Source organism: Tachypleus tridentatus, chromosome 13 (genome assembly GCF_004210375.1).
Source record: "Tachypleus tridentatus isolate NWPU-2018 chromosome 13, ASM421037v1, whole genome shotgun sequence".
Classification (NCBI taxonomy): Eukaryota; Metazoa; Arthropoda; class Merostomata; order Xiphosura; family Limulidae; genus Tachypleus; species Tachypleus tridentatus.
In genome coordinates, this window is record NC_134837.1 from 148,222,348 (window position 1) to 148,239,840 (window position 17,493).

General features: G+C 31.1%; 1 protein-coding gene across 1 annotated transcript in view; it reads right to left on the reverse strand.

Annotated features, from left to right (window-relative positions):
- The window catches only part of LOC143236749 (propionyl-CoA carboxylase beta chain, mitochondrial-like), a 50,901-nt gene that overhangs the window by 13,301 nt on the left and 20,107 nt on the right, over positions 1–17,493 (reverse strand). Inside the window, exons 7-10 of the mRNA XM_076475235.1 lie at positions 13,707–13,773; positions 12,586–12,706; positions 8,424–8,505; positions 5,846–5,969 (exon numbers count right to left, since the gene is read on the reverse strand). Coding sequence (XP_076331350.1) covers positions 5,846–5,969; positions 8,424–8,505; positions 12,586–12,706; positions 13,707–13,773 — 394 coding nt within the window. The remainder of the gene's footprint in view (positions 1–5,845; positions 5,970–8,423; positions 8,506–12,585; positions 12,707–13,706; positions 13,774–17,493) is intronic.

Here is a 17,493-nt window from a genome sequence, read left to right on the forward strand (position 1 = left end):
CCTCATTAACAGCTGAGATCTTAATCTCATTGTAAAATGTCTCACCAATTTCACCTGTATCATCTGGGGAGTCTGTAACAAATTGTCACAAAATGATTTTCCCCTTTCTATCCACTAACAGAAACCCAAATGGATATAGTCTTTGATATCCTCTGCTTCAACAGGATGTAATTCCTCCTTTCTTTAGTACTCTATCCCTAATAAATATTAAATAGTATGTAATGTTTTATTCCAAAGAAACTTCTGTCATCAGTTACCTATAGTTAATCACATTTCAGTTATTCCCATTATATCAAAATCCTCCACTTTTACTAGTACCCTAAAGTCATGTTTTATTTCTTACACTTCTAGTATTACACTGATAACAATTAAAGCTACCGTCAGAACTACTTCTATAATTATTTCCCATGTTAAACTTTTCTCTACATTTTACTTTTCTTGCAGCTAGATCAGGGGTTCCCAACCTTTTGGCACTCGCGACATGAAAATGTAATTGATGAAATAAAATTAATGTTATCCCAAGCTACTTCTAACTAGGCTACGCGACTCCCTTGCCAAGGCTTCGTGACCCCCAAAGGGGTCGCGACCCACCGGTTGGGAACCCCTGAGCTAGATTATCCTGAGCTTCACCACTGTCTAGTCATATTTTAAATGACAAACCAGAAACTACTCTACTTAAATGCAAACTATACATTCAAAAATGCTCCCTTTTCTCATTTAACTGTTCTCAAAGGTCCAACAAGCCTCTCTGCTTAATTCTTACACATTAACCTAAGCCTAGCATTTAACCTTATTGAGCTACTCCTAATTGCATCTCCCTAATTAATTCTTGGCATTATCCAGAACACAATTAAACTAAAGTGTGTACTTATTAATTAGCTCCTTTTATTATATCTCTTGCTCATTTAATTATGTTTTTGACATGTACCCCTTAGTAACAATCTAATTCTTTTCTTATTATTATCCCATAGATTATCCTATACAAATGCCTTTCCAATGAATTACCTATAAAGATAACTTTCTTAAGTTTCTACCCAACAGTTCCTCATCTGTACAAGCATATGTCAGAAATCTATTTCTCAATAGAACAGGTTCACTATAACTAAATCCAATGTTTAGTTTTAACCCTAATAATACTCTAACTTCCTAAAAGGCATTGTTTGCTAATATAAAAGCTTAAGTTTTTCTTAAAATTCTTTTGCCATTTCCTACTCTTCTCTTTATCCGCTGCTTACACTTTAATTAGGACAACCTCCAACCTACAAATTATACATATTCACCATTAGTACTATCCTCCTTAAAAGTACATACCAGTTCCATGTTCACAGTTAAAACTCATTTATTGCGCCAATTACACCTAACTGGGAATACTTACCTCCAACACTAGTCTTAGCCACTGTATTTGTATCCTAAGAATAAATACTCTATACTAAATGTGAACACTAGTAAACTGTTGTCAACACAAATTGTTAAGCTTAATGTTTACCCTTGAAGAAGAAATGTCTGTATTGTCAAAAGCACTTGAGTTACATCATTCTTTATCATTTCAAAATCAAATCTATTAGTTTGTTTTATTTTTGAAAGGTAACTAGTTTATTCACACATGAGGCCTTACTCTGCTCTGCCTACTTCTCAGTGTGAATATGTTACAAATAAAAAGATGAAATAACAGAATATAAATGTGTTAAATGAAAAGAATTATGCTGAGTAGAAATACCATTCACTCAAGACAAATGTAAAAAAATAATTGATACATCAACTCTTTAGATTTTTGAAAAACATTCTAGATACACACCACACACAATCTACCTACATACAGAGAACCAAATTACTTGTTACTTAAACAAAAAAGTTCATAATAATAAATACACTTACAGACCAAGATTTAAACTACATGCAAGGAGAAATGCACTTTGTACATATATGGTATAGACAGTTATACACCTCCACAATATTTCCAAGTTTAACTCTTACTGTGACCTGTTTTGGAAGTCATGTTTGTGCTTTATTAACAATTTTTCTCTGGTTTCGATAATTAGCAGGTAAGTCATTAATTTTGCAACAATATGCTAAGTGATCCTGGATTCAGGTTTCAAGAGATCTTGACACATCCTGAGCAGAAGACTCTTTTGTCTTACAGAAGTATTTATTATTTTCTTGCCAAGTTTCAAGAAACTGCTTTGCCAATATAAATCAAGTGAATAACCTTCTACAATAACAAATGAAATTTTTGAGAAAAGATGGAAAGCCTTTTCTTCACACTGAAATTCATCAAATTGCACAAAAAAACAAACAGAAAAAGCTAAAACATGTTCTAAGTTCTGAAGCAACAGAATCTCAAACCTTACAAAACTGAACATACTTCAGAAAATAACAGAAACCTGCATATGAAATTGTGTGAATGGTTCAAGGTTTAGCATGGACTGAATAAACATTTTACAAAGAAGGTGTTTTGGACCAATGACAAAAGCATTTTATTTCAACAGTTAGATTGAATTAACAATACTGATCCTAAGAAAACAAATATTGGGCTGCAGGAACCAGAGAGATGAGAGTGATGGCCTAATAGGATCCTCTGTTTTTGGTAAATTTTTCACTGACAGGACATAAAGCATAAAATATGATGTAACTGCAGTAGAAAAGTGGGTTGTCCATCCAAGAAGTGAATTTCAGACAATAGATGAATGCTGCTTTTTCTAACAGATGAACAGAGTATTGCAAGATAGTGGAATGACTTTCATACCATCCAGGTCTCACATAATTTTTTTGTTTTTTGAGGATACATCCAATATTTGGTGTTTATCACACATTCAAATAATGTGGAAGATTTGGAGCAAAGAATCAGCTCCTCTTAAAAATTGAAATTGCAGCTGAACTTAAGTTGCAACCTAAACATAATATCAATGGGTGTACATTTTAAAGAGTTGCAGCAGGGCAAAACTTACAAAAATCATAGTTGTATGCAACTATAACACATCCAAGAAACAGAGAGTCATATTCCACATTCTCTATTTAAAAATTACATTTCAGCAAGAGTTGTTCTTAAACATTACACAATTAGTGCCCCTATAAATGTTTTTTTGTGCAAATCACTGTGATACATAAACAACTTAAACATCTTTACTATCAATATATGTGAATAAAGTTAATATTATAATGTACACTTTGATTTGAAGATTTATTTTGCCTATGTTTTGAGTCCTTTATATCAAAATAAGCTTTTAAAAACTACTTAAAAACTTAAGATGCACTGTCACATGACAAATGGGCCATGAAAATTCTATACTTTGGCTCTCTGTATCTTCAACAATACAATAGTAGTTAAGCAGAAGTAGATTTAGACAATAAGATGCTTACATAATCTTTTATTTCATACATGTCAAAGTTCTCTGAATAAATAGAGTTAGAACAAGTGATAAATCATTTCAACCTATTGCAGTTGCCACACCCACCTTCAATAGTTTTGTTTGAGCTTTATAGAATATATGTAGATGTTACATACATGTGCTTAACCATTAGGCACAGATACTTTTACAGTATAATCTAACAATGGTTATTTTGACATTGATGCACAATTGTTGTCATGGAATACAAATAAATGACTGTAGTATTGTTGGCTTGATTGACTATAGCACTTATAATTGTTTCTTTACCTAAATATGTTATAATTAGAGATACAGTTTAAAGTGAACTTGGGTTTTACTATTATATTTTAGTTAATTATGTATTAGTTATGTTTTATAATGCATAATTGAATGGTTTAACCATTTGTTAACCATAGATTATACTTTGCACCTATTCTCAAAGATTATGATATTACTCACTGAATGGAAATTTTGCCGAAGGATTGCATGCATCTCCCAAAGAATAATGAGTGGTAGAGAACAAAAATGTAAAATAAAACATTAAAAAGGAAATGACCTGAAATTATGAATTTCACAAAGTGAAAAACCTTTAAAGATATTGTAAAAAAATAAAAGTTTTTTATCTAATTCCAAGTTTTAATCATTATATTACATTGTTCACTGATGTAATACCTTATATAATAAAGAAAATGAAACTACACAAACATCTATCTTTAAAAACTTGATATTCATTCAAGAGGCTCTTGAGATTATGTGAATGAAATACAAAAGCTCTGAGAAAAATATTTTTATACTTAAAATTGAAACCACTTTACACTCAGACTGAATAGTTTGAGCACAAATAACAACTACAGATAAATAACATTTTTATTAGAAAGATGTAATTGATGTAATTCTTTGGGTACAAGATACTCAAACTTTAACAAAATCTTAGCAGTTTTTGTAAGTTACCATATATCTGTTGCATAAATGTGCTTCCTTAGTTGAGCAGATGGTAATCATGTCTGCCCTTGTTGAAAGGATTAACCTCTTAAAGGATGACAGATGCAAAATGTATTACATGGGTCTCTTAACACTGAAAATATTTACCCAGATTCAATAAACTTGTGACAACTTTTGTAAACAGTGTCTACATTCTGAGAGAATATTTTCAAAATTTGTTTAACATAACTAATTTTAGGTTGTGAAATTTCAAGCACTTTCTTGTGAAACACTTTCATGATTAGAAAAACAACAAAAACATTTATTTTTTATGGTCAGAGAAATTCATTATATGAAATTATATATAAAATCAGATTTATCTTAATATCCAAAGTTTATATTGTACTTTTATTTCCTAACATAAGTTATAAAAAAAAAGGAAAAAGATGAACAATGACCTTATCTTTCAAAATAGAATCACCTTTACCTTTGTCAAACTTCATGGAGTTATATTTTGCCAACATTTATTCCTGACTGATATTTATTTACACATTTAGTTACAATTTATCTTAAACACACTAATTCTTCTACTTGGGTGCAGTATTTGAATAGAATAAGTTAAACATGTGGTCAATAAATAAAGGATTTGTTCCATCCATTCCAGAACAAATTAGTGTATTCACAAAACTGAAATGTCTTTACCTTATTTCTTTTAATAGCAAAATATTCAAACAAGTTCCAAATAAACAAAATACAAGGGGTTGAATTTAAATTATATTAAAATGATTTCACAAATTTCAGGTTATGTGATTACCAAGAGTTATATGAAGTTGTGGTGGAAAAAAATGCATCAGAAACACATTTTTACATTGTTTAATGTTTCACAGGTAGTGTGATGCTACTAAACATTTAGCACTTTTGGCTGTGGTATGTAACAACCCTTCTCAACACAAAATATTCAGATCATAAAGATGTCTTCAGGTCAGGGATTTAGAAATTTCAACATCGTGATATTCCTTCTACCTAACCCCATTGAAAACAAAAGAATATGGTTCAACTTGGTGAAGGTGGATAATGCAAAAAGAAACATACAACAAGTTGTACCCTTGTCATGGTAAGCAAAGTATAGCATCTTGTAACAAAGAAAAATGTACAAAAATAAAGATTCATGGTAAAAACAGTTCATGTTGCCCAGGCAACAGTACATAACACAACCAAGGATATTCATTTATAAGGCCAATAAGAAATGAGAACTGGTCCAACATGATGAGGCTTCTAATCATGTACTCCTACTCACTTATCACATAACTCAAGCAGCTTGGAGATTAAAACAAATTTTCATGTTTTACCATATTAGGAAATACTGCTGTGATCATTGGATGTAGCACCTACAGATTTCTGTGTTAACAGGTTCTTGATACAGATGCTCAACAAGCATCATCATAAGCACTACATGTACATATACACGTAAAAAATATAGTACCTAGCTTTCTCAGCATTTAAGTTTTAAAGTATGTGGTTCAGGAAGAAAGAAGTAAACCTGAATATAAATCACATACCAGCAGCAGACTTTGGATTATTTCCGACAATTCCAACTGTTCGTCCATTCATTCGACCAAAACCAACAATAATGTTTTTGGCATAACTGGGCATGATCTCAAAGAAGTCTCGCTCATCTACTACCTGAAAAAAAAACTTAGTGTTTTAATATTTCTTTCATAGATTTTCAGAAACACAGAACTAATCAAAATTAGGAATACTATCGTGGCAGATTGAAGTTTTTTTAATATTGAATTGCATCAGCAAGACAAACTCACAAAATCACAGGATTTATAACAAATCTTATTGTTTGTGAACAGAATGCTTTACATGTTTTGTCTGCAGGACATAAAACACAAGTTTATCTCTGTAGAATATTAGCAGTACCAAAACTTTTATTTTTTGTAGAAGTAAAATCCACCACAAGGGGTGTTATTTACTGTATACAATTATAATTGTGGAGCATTTTAACTTCCTATCTTGAATAAAAGTATTACATTTTGGCCATTGTGAAAAATCAGAAATCATTCTCTTGATGAATGATATCAAACAGAAATTACACTGTAGAATTATGGTACTGCAATGTAAAAGTGAGATATATTGTCTAGTTACTTTCAGAGAGAAAACAAAAAAATCAGGATTTAAATTAATTGACTTAGTGTGTGCAATGAATGTGAAATATATTAACCATTTCATATAACTTAGAAAGTAGCTGTCCACAAAAGTACCAAAGGAATGGCTGGTTCAAATAGTATTGTATCTCTCATTCTATTTTGTTGTTTATGGATTTTTTTTTCTGCAAAAGATATCAATTTCAATTATTCAGTATGTTTATTTTTCTAGTTAACTACTAATTTATTTCCAAATATTTTAAAACAGTTTTTAAGATTTTTAGCCAATATTTTTTTTTGTTAGCTATTCTGATACTGTTCACATCACTTTATTTAATTTGGCTTCAAATTCTGGTTTCACATTTTAGTTTGTTTATTGGGATATAAGTGGAGTTTCTGCAGAAAATAAAGATCACAGCAGATATATTACTAATTCCAATGTGTGAACAGATGCTAGAAGTGTGTCTAGCAAGAATATATAACTCCTGTACTTTAGGTAATTATTTCATACAAGTAAAACAGGTAGTTCACTTTTTATACTCAATGACCTTTTAGAAGAACATTATACATTAAACAAAATTTAAGTATGGATCAAATGTATATTTACTGATGTAAGAAACATTTGTTTAACTACTCAATAATGAACATTGACTCTATATATAAGACTATAATGTTTTTGAGGATATTAAAGATTATTGTTTTTGTTATTTATATTTAGAAGAAAGACTACATTCATTTCAATATGGGGTATTATCACCCACTACAAACTCAATATATATGGCTACAGTCAAAATTAAAAAAAAAAATGCATTTTTTGTGTGTAATATTGATATGCATCACAGTGAAAATTAATTACACAACTTGTCAGGAAATTATATGTAAACAGTAAAAAGGTGGTGAGCTTACTAGCCACTTACAACTACTGGCAATAAATTTCTGGTAAAATTAAAACTTCATGATGAAATAAAAATCCACGATGTGACCTGTTCTGATTGCCAATATGTCCATAAACTCATAACTGTTGAGCTGAAGGCTAGGTTTCACACAAACACTTATTAGAAAATTAAAGTCACAGGCCTAACGATGTCACATACTGTTCCATTTCATTAAAGTAATTCTTCAATGTTGTGTATATTTTTACAAAATAATATCAGTAGGTAAATACTACCATGCTAAAATTTATTGATATAATCCTTTTAGAAAATTATAAACAACTGTTTCAAAAAGATTTATGTCTGAGCTCAAATCAAAACAAAACCAATTGTAAGGCTTACTTTTAAATTATAAGTTTTGTAGAGCTATACAACCTGTTAAAGCAACTAATTGAACAAAATAATAAAAGAAGTAGAAATATCTTCAACATTATAAACCTTGCATATCACACAAAATAGACAATTTGAAGGCATGTGATTAACAAAGGCTTTCACACATAACTAAAACAAGTAAAGATGAGTTTTTACAACAAATAGATCACAAGAAGAAAATAATCTCAGTGAAAGTTGCTGAAAATGTAACTGAATTCACTTTTAGTTGTTTTTTAATACCATCAACTTGAAAAATTCACTATTTCAAACTATTTAATTTATAAACAAGTAAAAACACAACAGATTTACAACTTTGTTTTATATGGTTCCCAAGTTTTATTTAAACAGTTGGGGAATTTAAACATTTCTATTTCTACATAACAATTTCAAATGGAGGAAAAGAAACAATCTAAATTAGGGTTTTACTTGCATATTACACAGAATAAGATTTGCAAAGTCAAAAGATATCAATTCTTGAATAAATTTGAGCAAGAAATTATTATCAAACTGAATTTATAATTATTATTTTTGTTTAAATTGTGAAATCTGTTACACAAGCAAGCCAATGGTGACCTTTTGAACCTGGAGAGCTGCCAGTAAAGGTTAAATGCTCTAGTAAAAAAAAAACTGTTGAGCTTGAATGGCCTAAGAGTAGCACATAAAGATATATCAAAGATACTCACTCCCAAAATAACATCAAGCATATTATAAGCCTGAGTACTTTCCAGTGGCACTACAGTCTCCAGACCATCAACAATACGATCCCTGTAAATAATAATAATAATAAAAAATTAAATAGAAGCTTCAGAAATAGTCAGAAAACTAGACTCCTTATTTCTTGACATTTCAATTGTAATATAGGATCGGAGTCAACCAAAATCACATCTTTTGAACAGTTTATTGACAAATTCTATCAGTTTGTATTAATAGAACTTTTGACAGTTTCATGTGTCTATGGGTTTTTTATAGCAAAGCCACATCAGGGTATCTGCCGAGTTCACCAAAGGAAATTGAAACCCTAATTTTAGCATTGTAGATTTGTAGACTTACTGCTGTCCAGCAGGGGACAAGTTTCATGAAAGTATCCTAATTTGTATAATATCAATTAATACCTTGAAAATATCGTTGTTTTTGATATTACATTAAATGAAGAAATTAGTTTTATATCCAATTTACTTGGTCTGAAGATGCAAATTTAGTCATCTTAATTATACACCAAGACAAACTCCAACATATTTTTATCCACATTTTTTCTTAATTTGTCCATCAAACTTTAAAAATCAGAAATGTAAAAAAATTGTATTTAAAATCTATTTCTCATCACAAATTTTAGACACACTGGATTCTAATTATTCACAAACTTTCAGCATTTAAACCATAACTTTTAAAGTACTATACTGCATGTATATATATAAACAATGTCATTGAATTTTTCTCTCTCATCAACCAGCACAAATAATGAGTTGTTATTGAATGAAGTCTCTTTGGCAGTGACTTAAGATATATATGAAATGATATTATTAAATTTTTAATTTTGAATACCTATGGACAAATTAAGAGGAATGTGGGAAAGAACCTTGTAGTTCACATAACTTTTATTACAAATTTTAAGCTCACTGGTTTCTAGCACTTCTCCATTTTTCAGTATCTAAACCATAACTTTGAAAGAAATACTGTTGTAATTATTCTTGTTTTTAACCCTTTTGGCACTGAATAAAACATTTTAATGTTTGGCATGGCGCTGAATATATATGTTTGATACTTCAACTCATTACGATATCAGTACTAAAAGCATGACATCTTGGCAATAATTCAACAAAAGTCCCTGAAAGTTTCAGTGATTGTACCCAATACTATATATGTTAAATTCAATACATAAGAATAACAGGAATAAAGGAAGGTTGCCTGCCGTGCTGAGATTTCAAGTTGACCGCAGTCGCCAACTGTGCCGAAAGGGTTAAAACAAAATTACTTCCTAACAAAATCACAATAATAAATTTATAAGCATGATAAAAAAAAAAGGTGAGACAAATATATAAAAGGCAAAATTTATTTCTACAGAAACGTAAAGGATGAGGTAAATGCTAAACAATATTCATACACATTTTGAAGCTGCTCACTGACTGAATTATTTTTCTCATAGCATTGTTAGTATTAGTTTAAAACAAGATGGCTAATTATAACATGTCATTAACACATACAACAGAACAGAATAAATCTGTTGCAGAAGTATCCATAATCATAGCAAACCAGTTGCATACCACATTTTTTAATGAATGAGCTGTGAAAAAAAACACCTTTAAGCATGTGACAAGAACTGCATTATGCATAATCCACAGTATTTTTTCAGTAAATGGTGTGCCACCAAACATTATTTGAGTAAGTGGGGTGGGGAGGAGAGGATAAAAAAGTAGCCACTAAATGTTGGTCTTTATCAAACATCAATTCTATATTTTATCGCTCTCATTAATATTTTTATTTGCAGGGTTTGTATAATCTTATACACAAAATTCAAGAACAATTACAAATGTTAACATCAGTCTAAGAGGTCAAATTAATAAGCTCCAAGTAATTTATGGAGTGTTCCTTCATTTATGTCGCTGATATAAATAAAATAAAAAAATAAAAGGTCCTAACACTGAGACCTGAAGTACCACCCTTGTGACATTAATCCAGTTTGACTGAACTCCATTTATAATAACCCTCTGCTCCTCTTTCATACATCCATTCTTCTATCCAATTTGCTAATTTATCCCCCAAATCTTTTACAAAACTTCTAAGTGGAATCCAGCAGATAGCACGATGTGGCTTTGCTATAAGAAAACACACACACTCTATGTGGAATCTTGTCAAATGCTTTCTAAAAATCCAGATACACCAAAACTACACTTTTATCCTACCTACATAAACAGTAACCTTTTCAAAGAATGTCAAAAGATTCACAAGATTTTCCCTTAGTGAAACCACACTGACTATCCAATAAAGTTTTAAGCTTTGTTAAATTACTTTGCAAAGATACTTTTAACAGAAGTTTCAAAGTTTTTCCTACAACTCATGTAAGACAAATTATTGAGACTATAATCACTGAGACAATTTTTATCAACTTCCTTGAAAAGATGAGTTATGTTAGCTAACTTACAATCCTCCGGTACCTGACCACTATATAAAAAGTGAAAAAAATGCAGTAAGCAGCTTACATCTCCAATCTTTAACCTCATTCAAAACCCTTGGGGAAATATTATCTGGCCCAGGAGTCTTATTCTTTGAGCTTCCTACCTTTTCTTAAAAACTTCAGAATTAATGCAATCATCTTGTTTCCAGTTATCAACTATTCAAGATGTGGAATACCACTTAAATCTTTGTTAGTGAAAAAGAAAAAAAGGCAAAAATTTAATAACCCAGTCATTTTATAACCATCAGATACTGGCCTTCCTTTATCATCCATCAAAGGTTCTACCTCCATTCTAATATATTGTTTACCCTTAATGTATTTAAAGAAATCCTCATTGTTAATTTTTTACATTTTCAGCTGACCTTTACTCATACATCCTGTTTGATGTGCTAATTTCTTAGTATTCTATAATCTGCTAAGTCTTCTGTCATACCAGTCAATTTAACTTTCTTAAACTTGTGATGCTTTTCTTTAACTTTATCCTTTAACCTTTTTGTTAGTCAACCTGAATCTTTACTTGCAGCTATCTTTTTCTTTACATGAGGAATATGTTTACCTCGAATACTTAAAAATTTATACTTAAATATTTTTCACATCTGATGAGTTCCAAATAACTCAACTGAACATTTCACAACAAGTAATTCTTGTTGCACCAATTCAAAACTTGTTTTTGAAATTTGTAATTTAAATATTATTTCTGAACTCCACATGAAACAAATACCAAAACTAATAAATCAAAGATCACTCGCACCCAGAAGTTCTTCAATTTTTACCCTTTCAACAATTTTTACAAGTTACCAATAAATCTAAAATAGCATTGTTTCTAATACCAATTAGTGAAGAAAACCATCCTGAACAGTTTTGAAAAACCTCTCCCCCCTCATGACTTGGCTAGCATTTCCCAGTCTACATGCCTTGAATTATATTTCATCCATAATTATAACTTCATTAACAGCTGAAATCTTAATCTCATTTTAAAGTTTCTCACTAATTTTACCAACATTATTTGGTGGTCTACAACAAATTCCCTCTAAAAGCCTTTTCCTTTTCTATCCACTAATAGAAATTCAATGAATTCAATCTCCTTGCTATTATCTTTGATATCGACTTTAACAAGATGCAACTCACATTTTACATATAAAGACACTCCTGTCCTCTTTACTACTATATCCATATTAAAAAGCTGGTAACCCTGTATCTCAAAAAAATGTCTGTCATCAAAATTATTTATATTTAACCACATTTCAATTATTCCCATTATATTAAATTCCTTCATTCCTACCAGTGCTCTAACATCACCTATTTTATTTCTTATACTTTTAGCATTAAAATAGTAACAATTACACTAATTGCTATAATTAATTCTATACTTACTTCCTATGCTAATTGGTAAAACTAGCCAGTGCTCTAACATCACCTATTTTATTTCTTATACTTTTAGCATTAAAATAGTAACAATTACACTAATTGTTATAATTAATTCTATACTAATTTCCTATGCTAATTGGTAAAACTAGCCATCTTGTATAGCTTCAAAAAACCTTTCTCCCTTAGGGTTCAACTAGCATTTCCCAATCTAAATGCTCGAAATTAAAATTACCCATAATCATGACCTTTTACTAGAAATTATATGCTGTCTTTAGGCAAATGTCTTGCAAATTACATAAGCTTACCAAGGATCATCACACTCTCTAATAGGAGCTGGATCTTTGTTGCTTAATGGCAAAAAATTGTAAAATTTCCTTAATTGGAGTAGTGCTTGAACATCATTTTCAAAAGCTTTGTGAGCAACTCCTAGAAAGAGAAAATGAAATAAATCCCTTGAACATTCAGACTGTTTTGAGTATATCCTCAAAGTATTTTTGGATGTGTAGTAAATGAAATGTTAATGCATCATGTTTGAAGTCTAAACTTGTGTTTACCTCCATCTTGTTGGCTTTTATTTTATACTCTTTACCACTGGTTGGATCCCCATATTGCATGATACTGAACATAATTCTATGTTTTTACCTATTATAACATTCAAGGAGGAAATACACTGGGTACAATCACCCACTAAAATTTTGTATGTAATATACTTATGGGATCTCGATGGTAATTACAGAAATGGACTGCAATTTGATGGTATTTTTTAAAATATAATTTTGGGTGATATGTATTAGGTATGCCATAACTAACACTCATGAACTCACAATTTGTTAAATAAATAGTTTTGTGAAAAGAACTCTAAAAGCCAATTATATCATTCTACATTTAAATCATCTTTTTCTCTTAATAAATTCACAGTATCATGATAAACTAAAAATTAACAGTGTATTTTTGCAATAAAAATATTTTTAATTAACAGTTGCTCTATTTTGAACAACAATTGTTGCTGTAACAAAGATGTTCCATTTTTTGGAATATTAGTTATTCATTTTTTGTTCTGAAATGAGCACTTGTGTCTCTCTGATTCTCTGATAAGTTCAATATTCCTAATCAAAAATAAAGATAGCAATGCTTGTAAAACTCAGATAATTTCACAATTTTTAACTATGGTTTAAAGACATCACAGTAAAGTACAAATGAAATATACACTGTTGTTAACATATTTTTCTGTTAAAATTTAATGAGGCAAAATATTTTAGCCACCTCCTTAATGAAAGTAAAAAATAATTTTAATATACAAATAAAAAAAGAGACTCTAGAATTTGAATATTACATAATCATAAAAATACTTTATACTTCTTACAATATACTACCAAAATAACTGTTTGTTAGGACATGTACATTTTAACAATTAGTGTATTCTAACCTGATGTTGTTGTGTGGGTCTTTGCACCACCAAGCTCTTCTTGTGTCACATCTTCATTGGTTACTGCCTAAAAAGAGTAGAAATGATGAAAATGAAAATATCTTTTTACAAGTGCAAAACCTATTAAATTAAATAAGATTGTTACATGGAAACATTTTTCATACACTAATATATTAAAAACGTAAAAGTCGTTAATTTAAGTTTAAGCAAATATTTACTGATATCACATCTTTCAAAAGCTCAAATGTTTTCAAGATACTTTGTAGTATTTACTACATAAACATACCAATAAAAATAACTAGCAAAATGCCATTTATTCATCTAAGAGCCATTTCAGACAAGTATTCAATGTTTCAATGATCATTAAATATAACAAATTGGAAACACTGTGGTAAAAAGAACCATGAAACAGTAATAAAAACAAACATTATTTTTAGAGAATACTGTACCACATAATAGATAACAAAGAAATAATTGTTTATTTTGAATTTTGTGCAAAGCTACACAAGGGCTATCTGCACTAGCTGTCCCTAATTTAGCAGTGTAAGGATAGAAGGGAGGCAAATTCTAAACACCACCCCCTGCCTTTTATAAACAAATAGCAGGATTGCTGTCACATAATAACATCCTCATAGCTGAAAGAGTGAGCATGTTTGATGTGACAGAGATTCGAACCCACAACCCTTAGATTGTGAGTAAAGCGCCCTAACCACCTGGCGATGCCGGGCCGAATATATTTAAATGTGAAGATAAAAAATAAAATTATAGAGGAGCTAGCACATTTTTAAAACCAAGATCACTATATAACATTTATTGCTCAAGAGTTAGTTTAAACATTACCCAAAAATGATAAATATGTGTGAAAAAAACAAAAAACAACTGAATAGTGCTTCAGACTAACTTAGTTTTTGTTGACATGTTTTGTGTTGTACATTTTGGATCAATAAAAGAATATTCATACCTGCAAAGAAATATTATATATATACAGCAAAAACATATGTAGCAAGTAAGCAAAATAGTGTTTGAAATTGATAATTCATATAATTATAGTCATTATACTAACAGAGTTACAAATGTATCAAATTGTTTTGATTCAATTGGAAAGTACAAAAATTCACTCCTATTATTCTAATTTTTTTATTCATCAAGACTCTAGTTAAACCCATCTCTCAGATACTGCATGCATGAGAATTTGTTGGGTCTTAAGATTTGACCCACAGTGTACCAAACATGCATCACAAGATGTCCCATACACGAGGCAAGCACAAGTACTTTGCACCATAATGAATTAAACAGCATACAATTTGCACACAGCTGTCCATCATCAACTTCTGACATATTTCATCAATGACAATAAATTGCATGAATTTAAACACGTATAATTACCACATGATTAATCCATTCACCTTGAGTAGGTCAAAGTGTGCACATTACAACCTTTTACAGAGTTAAATTACTTTGTTATATATGTAAAGATATGAATAAACTTGACCTCAAAGGCATAGATAATAAATCAAAGCTTAGTATTATTTAAAGCTTAAATTATTAATTAAAAAAAATTAAAACAATTTACATTCTCCCCTAGTATGAGACTATAACATTTGTTATTCATTTTCTCTCTTTAGAGAAATTGTTGTCAATTGTGGAGCATTGTCTTCGGAACCCACACTGTGTGGGTGACAGAAGGTTGTTTGATTCAACCTTCACTTCAATATTTAGAACCACCCCAGAGGGGATTATGCCCAGGAACCAAACAAGACGAGCATTAATCATCTTCTCTAAGGTCTTACTAAGACAACTCATCTAAACAATGGGATGGTAATTCAAAGGAATCTTTGGATCCTTCCTAGGTTTAAGAATAGGGAGTACAATAGCTTGGCACCAAGCATCAGGAAAAACATTCTCATGCCATATCCATTTAAAGATAGCTAGGAAAATAATATGATTCATTGATTGATTTAGTGTTTTATGGCACAAAGCAGCGAGGCTATCTGTGCCAGACATTCGGTAAAAATGTAAAAAAAATAAAATAAAAATAAATAAATAAATGTAGTAATAGACATAAATGGAAATGAAGGTAAAACAAAAAAGTATAAAACCAATGTTGACACCTAGTCTACAATGTTAAGATAGAAGGCAGAGTATAAGAAGTTGTAAGGTATTTACTCTAGCAAAAAGGTAATGATCATAACCCGCCAGGAAGATTAACAGGTAAGTTCAAGAACCACCGTCAATCACCTGAAGTTGGCCTTTCCAGTCCTGGTTCTGGGTTATGTGTCATAGCAGCTAGTATCAAAATGTAAAAGAATAAAAGTTTTAAAAGACACTCCGCAAAATCGTAATAATGAGTAGCCAAATGTCCAGTAAAAAGATAAAAGTCAAGTAAATGGAGTAAAATTTGTAAAAGTAATTGAAGATAAAAGCAAAACGGCAATTAAAACAGAAAATGGCGTAAAAACCAATGTTGACATCAAGTCAACAAAGTTGTAAAGAACAACCTGTAGCAGAATGGTAATGATCGTAACCCGCCATGAAGACTAACAGGTAAGTATAAAAACCACCGTCAGTCACCTGAAGTTGGTCTTTCCAGTCCTGGTTCCGGGTTATGAGTCAATATGGCCAGTACTAAAAAATTAAGTAGTAAAAGTGTGAAGTGATATGCAGCAAAAGTATAATAACAACTCGCCAGGATGACTAACGAGTAGTTCAAACGGATAGTTCAAACAGGAGCATTAGTCACCTGAAGTTGGCCTTTCCAGTCCTGGTGTCGAGTTATTTAATGTTCTGGCCATTGTCCAATGTCAAATGGAAGGAGAGAGATTAAAACTGAAAAAAAGGAACCACAATTAAAAAGGTGTAATGAATAAATATGCAACACTTAAATGAGATTAAAAAGGTTAATGGCCATTAAAAATTAAAACATTATCAAGGTGGACAGAGTCACCATCACCAATAACTCTGTCCAATGTTACAGACTGACCCTGGGAAAAAATATGTTTAAAATATTGCCGTCGTTGAGAATTGTAACAATGGCAAGAAAGTAAAACGTGGCTGATAGTGATTTTAGTGTTACACAAACTACACATTGGTGCATCAGTTCCAGATAAAAGAAAATGATGAGTTAAAAAACTGTGACCAATGCGTAGCCTAGTGAGAACAACTTCCTCCTTCCGAACTTTATGGAAGCTAGATGGCCAAAGTCCAATTTTGGGTTTGATTTGAAAATGTTTGTTGTCACGTTGCTCATTCCAAGTGGACTGCCAGCTGGCACGGAACCGAGCCTTGAAGACAACACCATAGTCCATGTACGGAATAGGCATAGGAGTGATGGTGCTGAAGCAGACATATTTAGCTGCCATGTCTGCAAGCTCGTTCCCACGAATACCAACATGGCCTGATATCCAGAAAAACTGGATTAAAGTAGCTGCTAATGAGAAATGGGCCAGTCGGTTTCGAATATCAGCGAAAATAGGATGTGAGCTAACATGTAGCGATTCCAAGGCAAGTATAGAACTAAGCGAATCAGTATAAATAGTGCAGTTGGAGTACTGCTCAGCTGCAATATGATCCAGGGCAAGAGATATGGCATACAGTTCAGCAGTGAACACAGAAGCTGTAGAAGGGATTCTGCGTGCAACTACTGACCCATAGCAAACCATAGCAGAGCCCACTGACTTACCTGATTTGGAACCATCTGTATAAATGGGAACTGAATGATTGTTTGAGAGATATTCATTGAATAAAAGACGGTACTTCCAATCTGGAGTATCTGCCTTTTTTAGGTGAC